This window comes from Rhizophagus irregularis, chromosome 4 (assembly GCF_026210795.1).
Source record: "Rhizophagus irregularis chromosome 4, complete sequence".
Classification (NCBI taxonomy): domain Eukaryota; kingdom Fungi; phylum Glomeromycota; class Glomeromycetes; order Glomerales; family Glomeraceae; genus Rhizophagus; species Rhizophagus irregularis.
In genome coordinates this window covers 4,815,011-4,840,397 of record NC_089432.1, presented here as the reverse complement: position 1 = coordinate 4,840,397, position 25,387 = coordinate 4,815,011, and the positions used below count along the sequence as shown (strand labels likewise).

Here is a 25,387-nt window from a genome sequence, read left to right as displayed (position 1 = left end):
AATTTAATAAAGTGAAATTAGATTTATGTAAATACAATTATAGTAAACTGTAATACAAATAGTAAATTCAGTGACCAAATCGTATAAATTTCGTGATAAATCAGTGATCAAATCGTGTAAATTCCATATAAATCCCGTGCAAATTCCGTATCCAAACCATATTTTTGGTGATACGGAATTGTGCATTTTTCCGTATCCTATTATGATACGTTATTTCTAAGGAAAAAAAAATCGTATAAAAACTTTATAAAAAACGTATCCAATTTTTTTATAGGGAAGCAAAAATTAAAAAATCTGTTTTGCTATGTGATGATTTACATGAATTATACACTATGGAGAAACTTGATTATCTTCGGCCTGAAATAGATGAAATAGATGTAAATACAAGGTGGAATTCCACCTATTATATGCTTTGTAAATTACAACGGATTGAACAGCATTGAAATGCTTGCAATTAAACATGAAGGTGTGCGTAATTTAATGCCAAATGCTGAAGCATGGATTTAAATAAAGGTATTTTTGTTTATTGATTTAGTTTATATAAAAAATTTGAACAAATGAATAAATATTAAATGCTTTAATTGTTAATAAATTAATTATATAAGGATACGATAATCGTTTCGGAACCCCTTGCAAGAGCAACAAAAAAGTCTTTCAGGTTCGATGCATCCAACAATTGCTGGCGAAGGTTTTGTATATGAAAATTTTTCAGTGACTCATTATGATTATATTTATTTTATTGAATATTTATTATAATTCTAATTAATCTTATCATTATTATATGTGCGAAAGTGTGTGTAATAAATGGAATTTCTCGTTAGAAATGTAATTATGGTGGATGAGATTTTTTATTTGACATCACAATTGGGCTGGTAGAAAGGTTCCCAATAGTCAGATTATGAAAATTTATTTATTACATTACTGTATTTATTAAATATCAAAATTATATAAAATCATTATCTCTTAATGCATAATTAAATAAATATCATTTAAAATAAATTTTCTTTTTTGTTTTAAAATTTACTCAATTTAAAATTGCATAATAGACTTTTCAAGATTATTATTGATTTACGTATATACAATAAAATTTCGTATGAAATACCTTACATTTCTTTCATTTACCATATTTACTAGACAAGGTTCATTTTAAAATTTTTATTCCAAACTAATTTATTTTTATATATAATTTGGCAATGATTTTTCTATTATAGGTTTATCTATTTATTTTTTTGAAAAAAAAAAAATATATGATCTACATTACCGATTACTTCGCATTTTTCATTTTAACCATTTCGGGTTAGATTTATTTTTTATGATGATCAGCTGCTGCGAATTTTCTTTGTTACAAAAAATAGTAATTTTTGTATACAATAGTAGTACAAATAGTAATACAAATAAGTAATACAAATGTGCGAACTTCGTTCAATTCATAATAATTTTTTTCTTTTCCCATAATAATTCTGAAATTTATTTTGAGTAACGTAGTTATTTATTTATATAACTAAAATTAAATTATAAATCCACAACTCAATTAATATGGATGAAAAGCCAAAAGATTTATGGAAGTATGATTATAAATCTCAGGTAATAGCAATTTAATATATTTTTAATAATTATGTTTTTTTATTGAATTTTTGTAGTTAAAAATATTAATAATTTTTTGTCTATTAAAAGCATCATGTTACAATTCCTACTATTGATTCAACTATTGAATCGGAAAATGTAGATGAAAGAGTAGTTTATATAGAAGATTTAGAAAAAAGAAAACAAGCGTATGGAATATGTGGAGAATGTAAAGAACCTGGCACAGGAAGAGATTGGTGTCAATCTTGTAATGCTAAAAGATTTAAAGATAACTTTAAAAATTGGACAAGTGGAAATAAAGTTATTGATGAATTTATACAGCAATCACAACTTAATGCTGTACATCATAAAAAATATCTTGAATGGATACCTTATGAAAAATTTCAAAATATCATTTATATTGCGGAGGGTGGTTTTGGTAAGATTTATTCAGCTGAATGGCCTGAAGGATTTATTTTTTATTGGGATATTAAAAATCAAAAGTGGTATAGACATAGTTGGAATAAATATGCATTAAAAAGTTTGAATAATTCTTCTGATATATGTACAGACTTTTTAAATGAGGTAATTTAAACTTATTTTGTCTTATATATAAGGATTGTTATTTGCATTTATTTATTAATAAAATTTTTCCTTTTTGATGATATCATAATTAGATTAAATCTCATCTTCAGATTTATCTTGAAGATATTGTTCAATGTTTTGGAATTACTCAAGATCCAAATAATAAAGAGTATATGATGGTTATAAAATATTATGATGATGGAAATTTGAGAAATTATTTAAATAAATCTAAAAATTTTATATATTTTAATTTAAAAAATGATCAATTACGACAAATTGCAAGAGGACTTTTAGATATTCATAATGCTGAAAGAGTTCACAAAGATTTTCATTCAGGCAATATATTATTTGAAATTGCTCCATATATAAGTGATTTAGGAATGTGTCAACCAGCAAATACAAAGCAAACAGTTAAAGAAGAAGGAATTTATGGAGTATTACCATATATGGCACCAGAAGTTTTACGTGGACAACAATATACAAAAGCAGCAGATATTTACTCATTTGGAATAATAATGAACGAATTTCTTTCTGAAGAAATTCCTTTTAATGATATCCCTCATAATGAATTTTTAGCTATTAAAATATGTAAAGGACTTAGACCAACAATTTCTAAAGACATACCAAAGTTACTTGCAGATTTAATAATAAAATGTTGGGATGCTGAAATAAAAAATAGACCAACCACTAAAGAGTTGTATCAAACACTAGATGATTTGTATTCCAGTGTCAAAAATAGTGAAATTCGTTTTCAAATAGAAGAATATAATAAAATTAGAGAAGAAAAATTCAAAAACAGGTCAAATGAAGATGAATCCAAAAGCTTCAAAACGCATCCGCAAGCAATTTATACTAGTAGACTTTTAAGTTTCAAAAATCTTCCAAAACCAGTAAATTCTTCAGATTTATCATCTTTTCAATTCAGTTCAGGTAATTAAATTTAATTTGTTTTATCATATAATCCATTTTACATTAATGTTATTTTTATTTTTTAATAGACACTAATTATACTGCTCAATCAACATCAACAAATCCAAGTAAGTATTCCCTTTATTACTATAATTATTTATTTAAATTTATTAACGTTTAAATATTATAAATATGTAATATTCAGTTTCAGAATGCTTAGATGTTCAATTAAGTGAATTAGGTAAGTTATTACTATTTGTAATTTTATTAATATTCTATATCTAATTTATTATTTTTTATAGAACTAAATGAAATTTATCAAGATAGTGAACATAATATTGAATGAAGTTTCTTTTTATGTGAAAGTTGAATATTAATTCGTGTATTGAAGTTAGTTTACTTTTATTTTTTTTTCATTTATACTTTATAAATTTTTATAGTATATAGTACATATAGATTTATTGGATTTTATATTTAAGAATATTCTATATAAATAAAGATTTTAAACATAAAACTGTAATACAGTAAGTATATTTGCAACTGCAAATATTCCGCTCAATGTATCTTTGCTCAATGATAATTGTTACAAATTCTTAGTGAAATTTCATTTGATTATATCATTTTATGCGTAATAAATAGTTTGGTTAATACTTAAGGTAATTAGATCAAGTTAACTAAAATTCATTTTTTTTTTTTTCGAGATGAAAAGGCATACGGTAATTTCATATGATCAATATGGCAAATAGGAACACGAATTTTGTATATTAAATAAAATACTTTTTTGAAAAACCTTCGTATAAAGTAGCGAATGAGAAACTTTTTTTTTTGTGAAAGGGCAAATAAGTATTCTATTGGTTTCTTAGTTATAACTTTGTGACGCTTATATATATAGACTTATTTTTTCTAAAAGTTTCTATTGTGGTAATGTTTTACTTTTATAAGTCATTTCTTTATGGTCAATATTATGATTTTAAAAAAGAACTATTTATTTAATAAAATTTATGTTGATTATTAAAAATTTATAAATTTATTAATTTTACGCGTTTAATGTATAGTAATCTATAATATATTGATTGATTTCAGCAAAACAAAAGAACACAAATTTTGTATGATCTGGTATTAAAATAATTTATTAAATTAAAAATTCATCGTGTAAGATGCATATTCTTAAAGTGCCAATATATTAAATTAGCTTTTGAATATTATGAAAAATCTGCTAATAATAATTTCTCGCATGGACAATCAGAAGTTGGTTGTCTTTATGAACATTGGAATAAGTATTAAAAAAGATTTAGAAAAGGCTTTTTATTTACTTTTATATTATCCATACATTAATAATGATCATGTGACATGTGATTATAACGCTTCGGGCTCCAACAGTTTCTATTACTTAGTATTTAAATCAATTTAATTTGCTACACTGTATTATATTTTCTTTTAATTTACAAAATGTAATAAATAAAAGACATAAAAATATTAATAATTATTCTTAGCAAGTATATTTTTATTATTAACTGAATGTATATACTTTTCATCAATGTTGTGAAGATTTTAAATCATTTTATTCTGAAAAAATTAATCGACATGAAATAATTAATGTTTATTTTTCATTAGTACAGTATATCAGTAATACAGAATATATGAAAGAAAAGATCATGAACGACGATAGTATATAATAATGAATAGTCTCTCCACCCAGCCAGATGATCGACATAGTCCCCTAATCTCCTACTAGTTTATTAACTTGTTAAAGGTTTAAGGTTTGCAAAAATTCATAATATACATACGTTGCCCAATGTGATCTAAAAAATAAGAACAATTTATATGGTATAAGTTCGAACTTAAAATGATGATTGGTAATATTTTCAGCGTTAAAATTTGATTATTATTATTTTCGTGATACGATCGCTGATACGTCATTACTGCAGTACTGCGTCTACTGCGTCTAATAATCCTTTTTTGTTTGGTGATACTAGTGGCGCTGTGCAACTATAATCGAAACATAATTATTCCGCATAAATATTTTGCACAATAATGTTGACCGTTCAATCCTATTATTTTAATACCTTTTCTGTCAAATAACATTATTCATTATGTCTGACAATATCGGAATGCAAAATACCGAAAATATGAATGAATCTATTACTAACTTGATTGAAGAAGCCATCGTTAAAGAGCATTTAAAATTTTACGAATACGAACAATTTAGTAACTTTCAACAAATTGGTTCTGGGAGTTCTGGAAAAGCATACCGTGCAAATTGGAAAAATTCAGAAAAACAATTTGCAATAAAATCATTTTATAATTTTAACAATATCACTCTGAAAGAAATTATTCGTGAGGTAATTTAATATATATAATAAGTTTTTTTTATTCGGTCTATTAGCATATTTATTTTAAAATTTTGAATTTATTTATTTAGTTAAAAATTCAACGTGAAGTTGATGTTCGCGATAAAATTATGTATTGTCATGGAATAACAAAATTCGAATCAGGTATTATAAAAATTTTAAACATAATATATTGAATTTTACTAATAAAAATACATTTCTAACAATAATATATATATATATATATATTTCTTTTAGAAAATCATGATAATAATTATAATTATATGTTGGTAATGGAATGTGCAGACGGTGGTAGTCTTCGAGACTATTTGAAGAATAACTTCAGTAAACTTGCTTGGAGTGATAAATACCTTATGGCATACCAGCTAGCTTGCGCTGTATCATGCTTATATAATATGGGGATTGTTCATTGTGATCTGGTAATTTATTTATAATCATTAATCATTGTTGATAATGTTATATTTATATTTACTTAATTTTAATATATCCATTTTTATTCATTTTTAATAGCATTCTGGCAATGTATTAGTTCATCAAAACAAAATCAAATTGGCAGATTTTGGATTATCAAAAAGAATTAGAGCATCATCTAATTTTCAATCCAAATTATTTGGGATGATTCCTTATGTTGATCCAAAAACCTTTAACGGACAAAGAAATGATAATAACCAAACAACACAAATATATACACTAAATACACTAAATGAAAAAAGTGATGTTTACAGTATTGGAGTATTATTATGGGAAATATCAAGTGGGCGACGTCCTTTTTACGATCGATATAATGTTAATTTAATTTTGGAAATTTCAAATGGTCTTAGAGAAACTATTATTCCTGACACACCTGAAGATTACATAAAAATTTATACTAGTAAGTAAAAATCTTAAATTTAATGACAATTTGAATATTATTTAGTTAATCATAAATTTATTTATTTTTATTTAGAATGTTGGGATAATGAGCCAGATAATCGACCAACTATATATCAAGTAGTTAATTGGTTGAAAGAAATCATTTCAAATGCGGTTGTAACACAAAATACTCAATTCTCAAGCAAGAAAGAACTTAATGAGAATCTAGAATCACAAAGAGAAATATCTCAATTTATTCAAAACTTTGATAAAATAAATATACAAGAAATTGATCCTATAATATTATCAAATGAACGGGAAAAAGTTTTATTTGTAAAAGGTTTTGACATAATAGATGAAGTAAATGATTATATTATTAAACTTGTAAATAGAGGAATTGAATGGCAGATGTTAAAGCGACAAATTATTGATTATTTTGTTAATTACAATATTGATTTGCAAGAAATGTATAATTGGTTATTGAATAATCAAAACAATTCAAATTCTATTTTTTTATTTGGCTATTTTAATTTTTATGGAATTGGAGTAAAACGTGATTATAAGAAAGCATTTAATTTATTTGTTGATGCATCAAAAAATCATATATTCGCAAGATATTTTGTTGGAAATTGTTATAGACATGGAAATGGAACCATAAAAAATAATCAATTAGCTTTTGAATATTATAAAAAATCTGCTAATAAAAATTTTACAAATGGACAATTAGATACTGGTTATTGTTATAAATATGGAATAGGTATTGAAAAAGATTTAAAAAAAGCTCTTTATTGGTATGAAAAAGCTGCAAATAATGGAAATACAATGGCCATGTGTAATTTAGGTAGAAGTTATTTAAATGGAGAAGGTGTTGAAAAAGATTACAATAAATCTTTTGAATTGTTTAAACAATCAGCTGAGGGAGGATATTCAGGTGGAATAATGATGTTAGGATATTGTTATTATAAAGGTATTGGAACTAAAATTGACAAACAAAAATCATTTGAATTATATCAAAATTCAGCAAATTTAGGAAGTATGGTAGCACAGTATAATCTCGGTAATATGTATAAACATGGGGATGGAATTATAAAAGATATAGATAAAGCGATTTATTGGTATGGTAAATCTTCCAAACAAGGGTATCAAGATGCGAAATACAAATTAGAAAAATTATTAAATTCTTAAATTCTTTCGATTCTTGATATTTAAATCAATTAAATTTGCTATACTGCATTATATTTTTTTTTTTAAATTTGATATACATGTATTTATTATTATTTATTTTTTTTAATTTACAAATAAAAGACTTATTAAAATTTTAATGATAATTATTCTTTAACGAGTATATTTTTATTATTAACTGAATGTATATATTTTTACTAATGTCGTTCTAGAACTACAAGACTTGTGATAATTTGGAATCATTTCGCCGAAGTGAAAGAAAATAATGATTTGCCGATTTGCGATATACAGTATATATATTTTCCTATTTTGTTAGTAGCTGCGGGAAATAAATATGAAGTACCGTGACCTTGGGTTACAGTCTCGTTGTTGGGATTAATTGATAGTACTATTTTTTAAAATTTTAATTTGTGCACCAGCTAATTGATCGGCATAGTTCTAATCCCCTTTAGTTTGGCAAAAAGTCATAATATACATACGTAGTGGTTAAAAAATGAGAAAATATATATAGTAAATGGAAATTACTTTATTATTGTTATTATTGTCAGAATGTGTTATTGACTGTAGTACTGTGTGACTGCGTTTAATGATTTTCGGTGATGCTAATGGGCGTTGTGTAACTATGACCGGAGAATATATTGCGTAAGTCGTTTACACAATAAAATTTTCAACTCAATTCTAAAATTTTTAATACTTTTTTTTTGCAAATAAATTAAATAAATTATTATTCATTATGTCTGACAATATCGAAAAGCAAGATACCGAAAATATGAGTGAATCTATTAACTGGATTGAAGAAGCTATCTTTAAAAAACATTTAAAATTTTACGAATACAAAAAATTTAGTAACTTTCAACAAATTAGTGTTGGAAGTATTGGAAAAGTATACCGTGCAAATTATGATAAAAATTTAGAAAAACAATTTGCAATAAAATCTTTTTTTAATTTTAACAATATCACTCTGAAAGAAATTATTCGTGAGGTAATTTAGTGTACAATAATTTTTTTTTTTTATTCGGTCTTTTCGGTCTTTATTAGTCTATTAGTATATTTATTTCAAAATTTTGAATTTATTTATTTAGTTAAAAATCCAACGTGTAAATGATCTTCGTGATAATATTATGTATTGTTATGGAATAACAAAATTCGAATCAGGTATTATAAAAATTTTAAATGCAATATATTGAATTTTACTCATAAAAATGCATTTCTAATAATATATAAATATATGTAACTTTTTCTTTCAGAAAATTATGATAATTATAATTATATGTTGGTAATGGAATGTGCAGACGGTGGTAATCTTCGAGACTATTTGAAGAATAACTTTGATAAGCTTACTTGGAATGATAAATGCCTTATGGCATTCCAGTTAGCTAGCGCCGTATCATGCTTGCATAATGAGGGAATTGTCCATCATGATCTGGTAATTTATTTATTATTATTTAATCATTGTTGTTGATAATATTATATTTGTATTTACTTAATTTTTAATATATTCAATTTTATTCCTTTTTAATAGCATTCTGGCAATATATTAGTTCATCAAAACAAGATCAAGTTGGCAGATTTTGGATTATCAAAAAGAATTAGAACATCATCTAATTGTCAATCCAAATTATTTGAGATGGTTCCTTATGTTGATCCAAAAACCTTTAACGGAGTAAACGGACAAAGAAATGATAATAATCAAACAACGCAAATGTATTTATTAAATGAAAAAAGTGACGCTTACAGTGTTGGAGTATTATTATGGGAAATATCAAGTGGGCGACCTCCTTTTTATGCTGAAGACGATCGACATAATGTTAGTTTAATTTTGGAAATTTCAAATGGTCTTAGAGAAACTATTGTTCCTGACACACCTGAAGATTACATAAAAATTTATACTAGTAAGTAAAATTTTAAATTTAATGACAATTTGAATATTATTTAGTTAATTATAAATTTATTTATTTTTATTTAGAATGTTGGGATAATGAGCCAGATAATCGACCAACTATATATCAAGTAGTTAATTGGTTGAAAGAAATCATTTCAAATACAGTTGTAACACAAAATACTCAATTCTCAAGCAAGCAAGAACTTAATGAGAATCTAGAATCACAAAGAGAAATATCTCAATTTATTCAAAACTTTAATAAAATAAATATACAAGAAATTGATCCTACAATATTATCAAATGAACGAGAAAAAGTTTTATTTGAAAAAGGTTTTGACATAATAGATGAAGTAAATGATTATATTATTAAACTTGTAAATAGAGGAATTGAATGGCAGATGTTAAAGCGACAAATTATTGATTATTTTGTTAATTACAATATTGATTTGCAAGAAATGTATAATTGGTTATTGAATAATCAAAACAATTCAAATTCTATTTTTTTATTTGGCTATTTTAATTTTTATGGAATTGGTGTAAAACGTGATTATAAAAAAGCATTTAATTTATTTGTTGATGCATCAAAAAATCATATATTCGCAAGATATTTTGTTGGAAATTGTTATAGACATGGAAATGGAACCATAAAAAACGATCAATTAGCTTTTGAATATTATAAAAAATCTGCTAATAAAAATTTTACAAATGGACAATTAGATACTGGTTATTGTTATAAATATGGAATAGGCATTGAAAAAGATTTAAAAAAAGCTCTTTATTGGTACAAAAAAGCTTCAAATAATGGAAATATAATAGCTATGCATAATTTAGGTGGATGTTATTTAAGGGGAGATGGTGTTGAAAAAGATTATAATAAAGCTTTTAAAATGTTCAAGAAATCAACTGAAGGAGAATATTCATATTCAAATGGAATAACAATGTTAGGATATTGTTATCATAAAGGTATTGGAACTAAAATTGACAAACAAAAATCATTTGAATTATATCAAAATTCAGCAAATTTAGGAAGTATGGTAGCACAGTATAATCTCGGTAATATGTATAAACATGGGGATGGAATTATAAAAGATATAGATAAAGCGATTTATTGGTATGGTAAATCTTCCAAACAAGGGTATCAAGATGCGAAATATAAATTAGAAAAATTATTAAATTCTTAAATTCTTTCGATTCTTGATATTTAAATCAATTAAATTTGCTATACTGCATTATATATTTTTTTTTTAATTTGATATACATGTATTTATTATTATTTACTTTTTTTAATTTACAAATAAAAGACTTATTAAAATTTTAATGATAATTATTCTTTAACGAGTATATTTTTATTATTAACTGAATGTATATATTTTTACTAATGTCGTTCTAGAACTACAAGACTTGTGATAATTTGGAATCATTTCGCCGAAGTGAAAGAAAATAATGATTTGCCGATTTGCAATATACAGTATATATATTTTTCTATATTGTTAGTAGCTGCGGGAAACAAATATGAAGTACCGTGACCTTGGGTTACAGTCTCGTCGTTGGGATTGACTTAAAATAATTGATAGTACTATTTTTTAAAATATTAATTTGTGCTAATTGATCGGCAAAATGAGACAATATATATAGTATATGGAAATTACTATATTATTATTATTTTCGGAATGTGTTATTAACTGTAGTACTGTGTGACTGCGTTTAATGATGCTAATGGGCGTTGTGTAACTATGGGCGGAGAATATATTGCGTAAGCAGTTTACACAATAAAATTTTCAACTAGACATTTCAATTCTAAAATTTTTAATACTTTTTCTTACAAATAAATTATTATTCATTATGTCTGACAATATCGAAATGCAAGATACCGAAAATACGAGTGAATCTATTAACTGGATTGAAGAAGCTATCTTTAAAAAACATTTAAAATTTTACGAATACAAAAAATTTAGTAACTTTCAACAAATTAGTGTTGGAAGTATTGGAAAAGTATACCGTGCAAATTATGATAAAAATTTAGAAAAACAATTTGCAATAAAATCTTTTTTTAATTTTAACAATATCACTCTGAAAGAAATTATTCGTGAGGTAATTTAGTGTACAATAATTTTTTTTTTTCGGTCTTTTCGGTCTTTTCGGTCTTTATTAGTCTATTAGTATATTTATTTCAAAATTTTAAATTTATTTATTTAGTTAAAAATTCAACGTTTAAATGATCTTCGTGATAATATTATGTATTGTCATGGAATAACAAAATTCGAATCAGGTATTATAAAAATTTTAAATGTAATATATTCAATTTTACTCATAAAAATGCATTTCTAACAATGTATATATATATATAAATTTTCTTTTAGAAAATCATGATAATTATAATTATATGCTGGTAATGGAATGTGCAGACGGTGGTAATCTTCGAGACTATTTGAAGAATAACTTTGATAAGCTTACTTGGAATGATAAATACATTATGGCATTCCAGTTAGCTAGCGCTGTATCATGCTTGCATAATGAGGGAATTGTCCATCATGATCTGGTAATTTATTTATTATCATTTAATCATTGTTGTTGATAATATTATATTTGTATTTACTTAATTTTTAATATATTTAATTTTATTCATTTTTAATAGCATTCTGGCAATGTATTAGTTCATCAAAACAAGATCAAATTGGCGGATTTTGGATTATCAAAAAGAATTAGAACATCATCTAATTGTCAATCCAAATTATTTGAGATGGTTCCTTATGTTGATCCAAAAACCTTTAACGGACAAAGAAATGATAATAATCAAACAACGCAAATGTATTCATTAAATGAAAAAAGTGATGTTTACAGTTTTGGAATATTATTATGGGAAATATCAAGTGGGCGACCACCTTTTTATGCTGAAGACGATCGACATAATGTTAGTTTAATTTTGGAAATTTCAAATGGTCTTAGAGAAACTATTGTTCCTGACACACCTGAAGAATATGTAACAATTTATACTAGTAAGTAATATTTTAAATTTAAATTTAATTTTAATATTATTTAATTAATCTTAAATCATGTTTCCTGCATTTTTTTAGAATGTTGGGATTGTAAACAAGATAATCGACCAACCATATATCAAGTAATTGATTTGTTGAACGGAATAATAGATCAACAATTCCCAACCAATCAAGAATCGCAAGGAGAATTATCAAAACTAATTCATTATTTCAACAAAATAAATATAATAGAAACTGATCCTATAGCAGTATCAAATGAACGAGAGAAAGCTTCATTTGAAAAAGGTTTTGATATAATAGTTGATGAAATAAATGATTATTTAATTAAATTAGCAAATAAAAGAATTAAATGGCAGTTTCTAAAGCAGAAAGCTATGGAATATTTTAATGATCAAAATATTAATTCACAAGAAATTTACAATTGGTTAATAAGTAATCAAAATAATTCAAATTCTATTTTTTTACTTGGATATTTTAATTTTTATGGAATTGGAACAAGTAAAAATATGGAGAAAGCATTTAATTTACTTCTTGATGCATCAGAAAAAAATCATGAATTTGCACAATACTTTGCTGGTAGTTGTTATTATTATGGAAGAGGAACTACAAAAAATGATAAATTAGCTTTTGAATATTATGAAAAATCAGCCAATAATAATTTCACACATGGTCAATTAGATATTGGTTATTTTTATATAAACGGAATAGCTGTTAAAAAAGATTCAAAAAAAGCTTTTTATTGGTATGAAAAAGCTGCTAATAATGGAAATATAATGGCTATGTATTATCTTGGTAATTGTTATAAAAATGGAAATGATGTTGAAAAAGATTATAATAAAGCTTTTGAATTTTTCAAAAAATCGGCTGAAGGAGGATACCCACGTGGAATAAATTTATTAGGATATTGTTATGAAATAGGTATTGGAACTAAAATTGATACACAAAAGGCGTTTAAATTATATCAAAAATCAGCAAATTTAGGATATGTGACAGCACAATATAATCTTGCTAGGATATATGAAGAAGGTAAAGGGATTACAAAAGATATAGTTAAAGCGATTTATTGGTATGAAAAATCTGCTAAACAAGGTTATCAATATGCACAAAATAAGTTAGAAGTACTTCAAAATAATCAATAATATTATTAAAATTATAAAATGTGTTTCAATTGTTAATTCGTTATACTAGTATATTAGAAGTATGTTATATTTAGTATTACTGATTTGTAGATTAAAAGAAATAAGATGTCATTCTATATGGGTAAATTAAATATAAAGAGTTTGTAGGATATGATTCACGAAGGTTTGGAATCAATTTAACAATTTTTTTTTTTTGACTTATTATACTATATAGATTATTTATGCTATCCAGAAATCGGTGACCACATATACACTTCGCATATACATCAAAACCATAATTTCATTATTAGTCCTATTTAATTATTAATATATCTACAAAATTAAATATAGTTCGTTAGCATCTAGTAATAAATAAATAATTTTAAATAATAAAATTGGGCAAAAAATTTGTCACGTTTTTGCGTTTGCCATCATTGTTCTTCATAATAATAAGCTGGCGCTGACCTCTGTATGTCTATATATTATGTGTTTTTAAGTTAAATTTCGTTGTTCCTCATTTTATTATTAAATTTCATCCAGTTTCACTACCTTTTTCTTTTTTTTTCATTAGAAAAATTTCAGTTAGAATTATTTTTCAATAAATTTCGTTTAATATCATTCCATTTTTCTTACCTCATTTTCGCATTAATTTTCACTTTCGCATGTATTTTGTGTGAAATTTCATCTGGCTTCTCTCTTTCATTAAAAAATTTCAATAAGAACTATTTTCTACACATACTGTATTTTCGCTAAATTTCCTTTAATTTTATCCTCTACCTCATTTCATAAAATTTCATTATTATTCTCCGTTTCCACATAAATTTAGTTTTTTTTTAACAATACTTCTTTGGTTAATTAAGCAGTTAATTTGCCTTGAAAGAAAAAGAACGGAAGGGAAATTTTTTAGCAGAAAGTATAATCAATGTTATTATGCTTACATAATACTGTATTTGAAATAATATTATCATGATGTTGAGAAGAATAATACTTCGAATTTTAGTAATAAATCAAATAAAATAAAAATTAAAAACAAATTGACGCTCTTACCCGCAGTGTTCCGTTTGGTGTCCGGAACCGAACCTAAAATAGATAAGGACGGTTAGACAAATTTACGTGGCATATTATTATAATATGTTGGGTTCATGTGGTCAACAAAAATGAAATGTGATCGATAAATACTCTACCTTGACATTGCGTGACTATGCTGCGATCACAATTCAAATAATCAAATTTAAATATAATATTGTTTTAATGTCTATATATAAATGGAAAGAAATTTTTCGATATATCAGATAAAGAAATACTTTTACGAAAATGAGTTCACCCTATCTATCAGATGATTGTATTTACTGTATATTAAAATACCTTCAAGATGATCGTTCAACTTTATTTAATTGTTTATTGGTTAATCGATTATGGTGCAGAGAAACGGTTCCTTTACTTTACAAAAATCCTTTTAATCAACTATCATATGAATATAATAAAAAATCCAAAATAATCTTTACTTTTATTTTATGTTTTAATAAAGCAGAAATTTTACGATTTAAAAATCAATTAAATCAATATAATATTAATATTAATGACGTTAATATTAATGATATAATAAATAAACCATTATTTGAATATTCAAAATATATAGAATATTACGATTATTTGGTAATAAACCGAATAATTTTTTTTGGTTTTGGGAATATTTAAATATAAAGGAAGATCATGGAATTGTTAGAGAATTTATTTTAACATTTCATCAATCAAATTTACGTAAAAGCATTAATATTAAACAATCTATTATTTCATTCCAATGCGATTATCAAGATTATAATATAAAAAGTATTCCACAAAATTTTTCAAATTTAAAATCATTAAGTTTATGTGATATAAACTTAAAACCAAACAAAGGAGAAGTACTTTTAAAAAGTATAACGAATAATTGTTTAAATTTGAGAAAATTGGAATTTTCAAAAGGGAGTCAAATTCCCATAAGAATTAAAAAAATCATTAGCACAATAATTCAAAAGCAAAATAAACTTGAAGCATTTAAAATATTTATACGTTATTCTTTATTAAGTTATATATTTTCATCATTAGAATTTCAAAAACATTCTTTAGTTTATATTGAATTTGTAGCTATTAGCTTTCGTGATATTTCTTTTGAGAATTTAATAATTTTATATAATTTAAATACTTAAATTTTTATAATTGTGATGGATTATCAATTGATCAATGTAGGATTTTAAATTTTGCATCATTTAAACTAAAAGAGTTAACAATTAAGAGCAACATTTGGAATGATAAAGTTACATCTTCAATAATCAAATATTTAGGTGAATCATTACAAAAATTATATTTTCATGGTGATTTAACAATTCTTATTATTGAGTATTTATCATTATATTGTTTAAACCTTAATAATTTAAAAATAACAATTGATCCAGAGATTGTTTTTTCATTAATTCCTTATTTTAAAAATTTAAGAATTAGTAATTTGTTTCTTTATATAATTAGAAATTTTACAAGTGATGAAATGATGGGAAATTTTGCCAAAAATTTAAAATTTTTTGATGTTAAGGAAATTTCTATTCAGTTTTTTCTGATTTTCAATATACTATTTTTGGATTTAAACATACTTTTCTACTTGAAGCATTTTTTGAAAATCTTCCTCATCATTTTGAAACGATTAGTTTAAATATTAATATTCATTCAGAGTATCTTAAAATAATTTTGAATTATATTAAAAAAGAAAATAATAGTTTAAAATTCTTTGGTATGGGAAAGTTAGAAAGAGTGTTGAATGATGAAGAAACAAAATTATTGGATCAAATTAGGGCAAGAGGAGTATCATTAATATATTCTTCTAGTATTTATCATGAATGTACTCCGATTACCTATAATTTAATTTAATTTAAATAAATAAATATTCTCTGTAATAGATTACTTTAAACTGTAAATATTTATATCATAAAATTTCAACTTAATTATTTATAAAGTAATGCAAAGGCACTGCTTTTGCTGCGTCTATCATGACGTTATCACTTTTTCATACAACACCTTGGTGGCTGGAGTAAGATTACATATAAATTGATATCAATAAATATTTATGAAATATGATGCTTCACAACTAGTCACTCTTTATACCCTTCACATTATTTATTCAGGAAAAGAAAATTAAACCTTACATTTGAATACACTATTACGGTATATTTTATCGCACAGAAAGTCAAATCAGCAGTGAATTCACGAGTCGCTGATATTGAAATAATCGAAGAATAATAGAGCAATATTTTTATGTTAATATATGGAATATAATGTTTGTTAATATACAATAAATAATGGAGATTAAATTCCTATAACATAATAACTGACTATTTTAAAATCTTGTTCACACCAGAGTGCTTTGCTAATTTAATGAAAAGTCCTGATTCCAAAAAAAGATCTACAATGACAGAAATTCGCAAAACCTTTGGTAGATGGTATATATAGAAATAAAGATATAGAACAATTTAATCAAGCTGAAAAAAAAGGAAAGAATTAGTACAATTAAAGAAACTTTGTCCCGAGTTTAGTGAAAACCCTCATCCAAGTGCTATTTATATAAGTAGATCATTAAAATCTATTATTTCTAATTGCTCGTCTAAATATTCTTTTAAAAGGTATGTAAAAATAAAATAGATAAGTAAATTCAAAATACTAATAACTAAATCTTTGGATACAGATTATGTTTCAATAGAACTTAATTTTAAAATAGATACTGAAAGGTAAAAATATTTTCGTTTATCTTTACAAAATCTAAATTCAATGATTGACCTTATATTTTAGTAGTAGACAAGAAATTAATCGAAAAATTGACGAATTAAATATTAATACTAGTTAGTAAATATTTATTTGACATAATCAAATTCGGTTGTATTTTATTTATTTAGTTTTTTCAATTAAAAATACTAGGAAAACATATTAAAATTAGCCCTAGTTATTCAAGTACTACTTTTACAGAATTTATAAAAAGAATAGAATAATTTTTGCACATTGTAATAAATATATAGTCTTAGCATAAGAAGAAATCAAAGTAAAAATGTTACACGTAATGTTGTGTATCCTGAAATCTTTAAATAGAAAATGTTTAGAATATTTTATCATGCTATTTCTTTGTCATTTCATGTAAAATACAAGAAACTGTTTAAAGACAAATTTAATTAATATCTACCTATTTTCAATTGGTTTATACTACAAATGTTAAACCCACAAACAGAAATGCCCGGGATTAGAGGTTGGAACCGGTCCAAAAAGTCTTAACCGGTTAATAACCGGTTAAAACTCAATCCTAGTCAGCATTAAAATTCGGCCAGGATTAGATCAAATATATTTTTGATCCCGGCCAAAATTAGGCCAGACCAAAACTCAACGAAACTCTAGCTGAAAGACGAAATTCAGGCCAAAATTGTCTGACCGGCACTATGAATCTCGGCCCGCATTATGAATTTTATCCATTTTCGAAATCTACCGTTCTGAAGTTACCAAGTCAAAATAAACCAGCAAAAATAAAGAAACATTAGAATAAATAACATTTCTTATTAAAAAAAATAAAAAAAATTGTTTCGCATTGTTTCGTTACGAAACTTACCATTTCGAAATTTACTGTTTCGAAATTCACCGTTCTGAAGTTTCCATACTGAAACACTTGGACCTAGAATAAATAACATGTGCAAGTGTTATACAATATATAAAATATTATTGTTAAATACAAAATTTATTTATTACACGAAACAAATGTTGCAGTATTGTGGAATTTACAAATTCATTACAAAAACAATTTTGTATAAGTAGTTTGTTGTTACATTGTTACAAAAAAAATCTTTTTTTTTATCCTCTAGAAAAAAAAATATCTTACTAATTAATATGAAAAAAAAATTCCCAGAAAAATTAATTATAACGATCTATTGTTACAAAAAATAAATAATTATGTCAGTCTATTTATTATTGAGCTTGATACAAAAAAATAATACTATTATTAATAATAAGAATCGGGAATAAAGGTGTCGCCGCAACATTGATCTAATCACCGGTCCAAACCTAAATGGTGAAAGAATGTATTCAGAAAAAAAATTCGGTATGAAAGAAAAAAGGCCAAACCGAAAAAGGAAAGGGGAAAAAATTTTCGGATTGGAAAAAAAGTCAATCGGAAAAAAAGAAAAAAAAAATTTGTGGGGAGGAATAAAGAGAAAAATCGGGTTGAAAAAGAAAAATTTCAAAAGAAAAAGAAAAAAATACGGGGAATGAAAAAGGATAAAGAAAGAAATCGGGTTTAAAAAGTACCGAAAAAATTCTGAAATAAATAATAATTCGGTCCAAAAAGACCGAAAAATAAAATTCAATAATATGGTCTAAAAAAAAAGACCAAAAAAAAATAATATAAGTCTTAAAAGACTTTTAATAAAAAAAAATAATAATAATTTTTCAGTTTTGGAAAAAAAACCAAATCTAAATGGTGAAAAGAAAGACAAAGGTGTTTTGAAAGAGAAAAAAGGAAATTTGAAAAAATGAAAATTATAAAAAAGAGGAACCGAAAAAATTTAGATTAGTTGAAAAAAAAATTCATAGATGTGATGGCAAAAAAATGTTTTATACCGGTAAATGTGATTGCAAAAATGCCAAAGGATCGGTAAATTTCCAAATTTGTAAAAGAAAATCTTAAAATTTATTAAATTTGTAATATAAAAAACCAGTGGCATGGTAAGCTATTTTTGGATATTGAACAATTCCGTATTAGGAAACATGATGAAAATTATTTGTCACATGGTGAAAAGTCATCATAAATCATGGTGAAAAGTATGGAAAGCCGTCCTTGACAAAAGGTTGATGTCCAAACATCATGAAATATAATATTTAGACATCATGATGGTATGTCTAGACATCATGTTTGATATATGTAGGATGATGTTTGTACATCATTCAACATGATGTGAAAGACATCAACCGACATGATGTCTAGACATCATGCTGATCAAATTACCAAATATAGTATATTTATGAGTTACACAAAATAAAATTTACTATATTTGGTAACATGATGTCTAAGACATCATGTCGGTTGATGCTTGAGCATCATGTTGAATGATGTACAAACATCATCCTACATATATCAAACATGATGTCTAGACATTATCCAACATGATGTCTGGATATCAACCTTTTGTCAAGGATGGCTTTCCATAGAAAAGTCATCAAGCAACATGGTGAAAAATCATCATGCACCATGATGATTTTTCATCAACCTTTCCGTGCTTACGTAACACAATTTAATTCAAACCAAAACATCTAAATTAATCGTAGATCTTAAATTTCACTAGCCTTTTTTAAAAATATTGTTCGAAAAGTCGTATATCTGTATATCTATCACCTAATGTAACACAATTAATTCAAACCGAAACATCTAAATTAATCGAAAAAATGTGTAGATCTTAAATTTCACTAGCTTTTTTTAAAAATATTGTTCGAAAAGTCGTATATCTGTATATCTATCACCTAATGTAACACAATTAATTCAAACCAAAGCATCTAAATTAATCGTAGATCTTAAATTTCACTAGCCTTTTTTAAAAATATTGTTCGAAAAGTCCGAAAATATCGAATTTTATATATTTTATAGTTATGATTTAGTCAGTAGTCTCAGTAGCACAAAAAAAATAATGATCGCGAAATAAATACGCCATTCTTTCTGAATAAACTTTTTAAAATTTTCCAATATACAAATAAAAAAAAAATCGACGAAGTAGTACTTACCATATTATTATCATGCAAAATGTATATATTTATATTTTATTTATATTAATATATTTATATTTCTTGTAGAGTGATAAACTCATCAGAAAATATATGAACATATTCATAATCATTTCGTTTTGATTAGTAAATAAGTCCTGAAATACAATCTGAATCGGCTTTCCAATTAGTAAGTTTACATGTAAAAATTATATCATATATATAATTATATGTATATGTACAAATTTAAATAAATAACCTCTATTGAAATAATTACCTTGATCCACGTCGTAAGTCGTTAAATTTGATTTTAATATGACTACTAAGCTGATATTATAATTCTAAGAAGTACATTGACATGCATTTTTATTTAAAATTTTGAATTTATTAATTATAATTTTTATATTAAAAAAATGTACAATTGCCAATTATTTACATATATTATAAAATCTTTAATAACTACAATTTTTATATATTGCGCTTACGATATTTACATAATATAGATAGTTTATTGAACAATATATAACACTCAAGAATCGATTTTCTGCTTGATCTCGACTCATTAACTATTATGACGTATCTCTAAAAATTATGCCTGAATTCCATGCTAAACCATATTTTTCGGTTCTTTTAGTAGGAGATCACACTTTTCGATTACCGATCACCAAAAAAATTTTAGTTTTAAAAAAAAACTATCAAATATCCTAATATCCTTACGTTCTGGGTTGCAATCCTTTTACACCCAAGCTTATAATATAACTTTCTCTCTTAGCGATTGTGAATTGTGACTTATCAAGATCCATAATCCTTACTTTTTTGGTAGTAATAACAATATTACTGCTGTCAATCATTCCATGAATTTACGTGATTTTTAATTTATTTATTTATTTTTTTTTTCTTTAACTTACATTCTTGCATTTTATTAATAAAAAAAAAGCACAATACGAATATACAGGTAAATTATTATTTTTTGATTGAATTATATTGAGCCTAACTTTTTTTTATCCTTCAGTTAGTTAGGATACATTTGATTTAAAATTAAAACCATTCAATTACTAGTTATTAATTAGTATTTATTTATTAATTAATTATATTTTATTTTATAAAGATACGTGAGTCAAATAGCATTAATGTATTATTGGATGATAAGATAATTTGTTACTATGACTCTCAAGAATTTAAAAATTTTGTTAAGATTGGCTCTGGAGGATTTTCTACGGTTCATGTCGCATATTGGAAGAACACAACAAAATTTGCGATTAAAGAATTTAATGAAAATTTAAACTCCATGGAAGAAATTATTAACGAAGTATGTTAATAATTAACTCTGTTTATACAGTATATAGTATACTATATCCTATTGTTTTATTGACATTGTCATTTTTAATATTATGAATTCATTTAGATTAATTTAATGATGATAGCATCTCATCCAAATATAATTCGATTTTATGGAGTTACGAAATTAAAAGGTATGAGGTATGATAATCATTTGATCGTTTGATATATATTTTAAGTATTGTTTACATAATTTTTTTATAATTTAAGATGAATCGGATGGAATAAATTATTCATTCGTTCTTGAATACGCGGACGGGGGAACATTGGAAAATCATTTAAAAGACAACACTAAATCTTTAATTAAATAGGAAATCCAATTTAAGTTTGCCAAAGAAATTACAGGTGCAATTTTATGGTTACATGATAACAAAATCATACATGGAGATCTTGTAAGTGTGATTAATTTATTTTAATATCGTTATGATATTATATAATTAACACCAATTAACACATTAAGTTATTCATTCTATTTAGCATTCCAAAAATATTTTAATACATCAAAATACAATAAAATTATCAGATTTTGGATGTTCACGTTTGCGTCAACAAGAAAAAGTTTCCTATCTACCTACTAAACCACGTGGCATAATACCTTACGTTGATCCTAAAATTCTTAATAATGTTAAGGGTTACGATTTAAACGAAAAATCAGATATTTATAGTTTAGGAGTTATATTCTGGGAATTGACTAGTTGTTCATCACCTTTCAATTATGAAACAAGGAATGATAATGCATCTATTATATTAAAAATTCTTGATGGTGAAAGAGAAAAACCTATTCCAAACACAAACGATAAATTCGTTGCGCTTTATGAAGGTAAGTTTAAGCTAATACTATTAATTTTTAACTATATGATCTAATTTTGAAATTTATTTGAATAGAATGTTGGAGACAAGAACCAGATGAAAGACCAAATATTCACAAAGTAAATTCGGAACTTGATAAAATTATTGATTCTACTGATCCTAAAGTCAGCACAAGCTTAGCAAATAATTTTAAAAATGAAAGTGAAACAACAGTAATATTAAGAAATGATGATTCTGACTTATTGAACTTACCAAACTTACCAAGTTGCGATGATTGTGACATAAATTCCGATAAGTATCAAATATAAAAACTTATATTACTTCGTTTATTATTCTTTTTTTTCGGTTTTTATTACATACAAATTATTCGAGTTATTTCAATTTTTCTTTCATTTTATCCCCCGTTTTTTTTCATATTTTTTTTTCACGGATTTTATTACAAATACAAACACTTTTTTCGTTTATTATTATTCTTTTTTTTCCGGTTTTTATTACAAACGTAAACAAATTGTTCGAGTTATTTCAATTTTTCTTTCATTTTATCACCGTTTTTTTTTTCATATTTTTTTTCTCGGATTTTATTACTAATACAAACTTTTTCATTTATTATTATTCTTTTTTTTCGGGTTTTATTACAAACGCAAACAAACTGTTCGAGTTATTTCAATTTTTTTTTCATTTTATCGCTTGTTTTTTTTTCATATTTTTTTTCTCGGATTTTATTACAAATACAAACTTTTTCGTTTATTATTATTCTACTTTTTCGGATTTTATTACAAACGCAAACAAATTGTTCGAGTTATATCAAAATTTCTTTCATTTTATCGCTTGTTTTTTCGTATTTTTTTCCTCGGGTTTTTATTACAAATACAAACAACAGTTTTTTAATTTATTTCAAGTTTTCTTCCATTTATTATAGTACGTGTACACAGCTTTTTTTAATTTCATACAACCAATTTTTATATGTATGCATGTATTGCTAGATTTCTTACAATCTGTATTAATATTTTATGATACGAATCAAACGATTATTAAATTATAAATACATGGTACTGTATGTTTAATACGATTTAACATGTTATAAGTTTCGTCCAAAAATAATTTGCAAACCAATTAATAATAATTAATTTAAATATAATTTTTTTTAATAATAATAGTATTTGTAATAAAAATGTTAATAAAAAATATCAATTTGTCTATAGCAATCGTAGCATGATGTCCAACTTACTAAGAAGAGAGAGCCTGAGGAGAACTTATTTAGTATTAAATAATCTAATTTTATGATACTTTCAGCTGAATAGTCAATTAGAGGAGAGTAAGGTACTAATTCATTCGAGTAGAGGTACGTAGGATGCTTTCTCAGAATTAGTGTATGAGATTTCTCGCAATAATTGAATAAACATTTCTTTTTCTTTTACAATAGCTGAGATTGATTTATTAATAAAGACGCTGGGTTAAAATTTTTATTTTTAAGAAACGAAAAACAAACATTTCAATTACCGATTATGAATTGGCTTCGTCTCACTAAAATGAACATTACTATTATTTTTTATTGTCTGCAAAAGAAAAACATATCTTTAAATAAAGTAATCTCCTTAAAAAAAAAAAAGATTGATATTAATTATAATACATACTTCCGAGATTTCACTCAAATCCTCATAATGATTGATTTTCTAATATTTAAAGAATTAGAACGAGTTGAATTTTATGTATATTTAGTGAAATTGTAATATTTGATATATAATGTCAAAATTTTAGTTTATAAAGCAAGTTTATTGCTGTTTATCTTGATTCTGAGACATTTTTCATAGCTTGTGTGAGTTTATTTTTTTGTTATTTAAATTTATTTTTCAAAAAAACGAAATATAAATATTTTGTATCAAGTAAAAAAAGGAAAAGTACAAACATTATATATGTATTGAAATTTGGCGCACGTATATTGTATGGTAGAATAAAGAATGTCTAAAAGGAAAGGCGGGATGAAAAAATTACTAAAAGGATATAATGAAAGGATTGCTTGATTGTACAACGAATTCAATGAAAATTAAAAATGGAGAGAAAACAAACAGTTATCCGGAGATAAATAATTATTGATATCCGAAACCGGCAGCGGCCGGAATTATAATGAGTATATTTGTATATGCCAAAATTCTGGCCTGCATCATAAATTCGACCCGAATTCATTAACGAATAAAATCATGCTTTGATCGAGCCAAAAGAAATTTTTATAATAATAATAAATATTTAAATAATAATAAAAATAATAATGAAGTATTAAAAGATATTGATTTTAATTTATTACCGTTTCAAAATGGGAGTTCTTAATAATGAAAATAGCAAAGTATTGCCTAAAGACCTATACAATATTTCTCCGATATTTACATTTTCTACATTCTAATATTACCACAATATTAGAATTACTCCACATGTAAATTTTCTTAAACCTCCAGGCATATTTCAGTTAACAAAGTACTGAAATTACGAAAAACCCCGCACGTGGAAAAGCAGTATGTAATTTTACATTATATTGAAAAAATACTTAATAATAAAACATTATAATTAATAATTAAAAACAACTTTACAAGCTATTTTCAGTTTTTATTTATTAAAAAAAAATATGGGTGTGAGGCTGAAAAATCAACAAAGAAAAAAGGAAAAAAAAAATGAATAAATATGTAATCATACAAAATAGAACAATAAAATTTCCTGATGCATATCACGTGATTTCATAGAAAGTACGCACAAATTTTATGAATTACTAAAGAAATAAAATATTAAATATTACTTGTTTTTATATTTGGCTGAAAAAACTAAATAATTGATAATTATATAAAAATGTATAAAAATTAATTGTGCATAATTCTATACCAAAATCATATTTAAATTGTACATAAATTATGATTACTTTTCATAGGGAAATTGAATATCAAAATAATCGTATGCTAAAATTTAAACATAAATTACACACTTTATTTAGATTGTACGAATATCATACATTTTTAGTACATTAAACAAAATACTATGAATACTATGGCTATTTTTATC

The 25,387-nt window shown here is 24.5% G+C and overlaps 5 protein-coding genes across 5 annotated transcripts; all 5 read left to right on the top strand.

Moving 5' to 3' along the window:
• Positions 1 to 1,429: 1,429 nt before the first annotated feature.
• On the top strand, positions 1,430 to 3,403 carry OCT59_024355 (uncharacterized protein; the record flags this gene model as incomplete). The annotated part of the gene is made up of 6 exons (XM_066135382.1): positions 1,430 to 1,584; positions 1,675 to 2,148; positions 2,241 to 3,078; positions 3,147 to 3,185; positions 3,263 to 3,298; positions 3,360 to 3,403. Exons 1-6 carry the CDS (start codon positions 1,537 to 1,539, stop codon positions 3,401 to 3,403), a joined length of 1,479 nt encoding a protein of 492 aa, XP_065991409.1. The 5' UTR covers positions 1,430 to 1,536.
• A 1,747-nt stretch (positions 3,404 to 5,150) lies between these two features.
• On the top strand, positions 5,151 to 7,445 carry OCT59_024354 (uncharacterized protein; the record flags this gene model as incomplete). The annotated part of the gene is made up of 5 exons (XM_066135381.1): positions 5,151 to 5,399; positions 5,480 to 5,552; positions 5,646 to 5,827; positions 5,919 to 6,279; positions 6,355 to 7,445. The coding sequence occupies 5 exons, from the start codon at positions 5,151 to 5,153 to the stop codon at positions 7,443 to 7,445; spliced, it is 1,956 nt and encodes a 651-aa protein (XP_065991408.1).
• A 730-nt stretch (positions 7,446 to 8,175) lies between these two features.
• OCT59_024353 (uncharacterized protein) lies at positions 8,176 to 10,648 on the top strand (the record flags this gene model as incomplete). Its single annotated transcript, XM_066135380.1, has 5 exons — positions 8,176 to 8,424; positions 8,525 to 8,597; positions 8,690 to 8,868; positions 8,965 to 9,334; positions 9,409 to 10,648. The coding sequence occupies 5 exons, from the start codon at positions 8,176 to 8,178 to the stop codon at positions 10,503 to 10,505; spliced, it is 1,968 nt and encodes a 655-aa protein (XP_065991407.1). The 3' UTR covers positions 10,506 to 10,648.
• Positions 10,649 to 11,166: 518 nt separating this feature from the next.
• Positions 11,167 to 13,867, top strand: OCT59_024352 (uncharacterized protein; the record flags this gene model as incomplete). Its single annotated transcript, XM_066135379.1, has 5 exons — positions 11,167 to 11,415; positions 11,521 to 11,593; positions 11,685 to 11,863; positions 11,960 to 12,320; positions 12,399 to 13,867. The coding sequence occupies 5 exons, from the start codon at positions 11,167 to 11,169 to the stop codon at positions 13,457 to 13,459; spliced, it is 1,923 nt and encodes a 640-aa protein (XP_065991406.1). The 3' UTR covers positions 13,460 to 13,867.
• A 6,918-nt stretch (positions 13,868 to 20,785) lies between these two features.
• OCT59_024351 (uncharacterized protein) lies at positions 20,786 to 22,650 on the top strand (the record flags this gene model as incomplete). Its single annotated transcript, XM_066135378.1, has 5 exons — positions 20,786 to 20,827; positions 21,303 to 21,503; positions 21,844 to 21,924; positions 22,010 to 22,352; positions 22,418 to 22,650. 5 exons carry the CDS (start codon positions 20,786 to 20,788, stop codon positions 22,648 to 22,650), a joined length of 900 nt encoding a protein of 299 aa, XP_065991405.1.
• Positions 22,651 to 25,387: the final 2,737 nt, after the last annotated feature.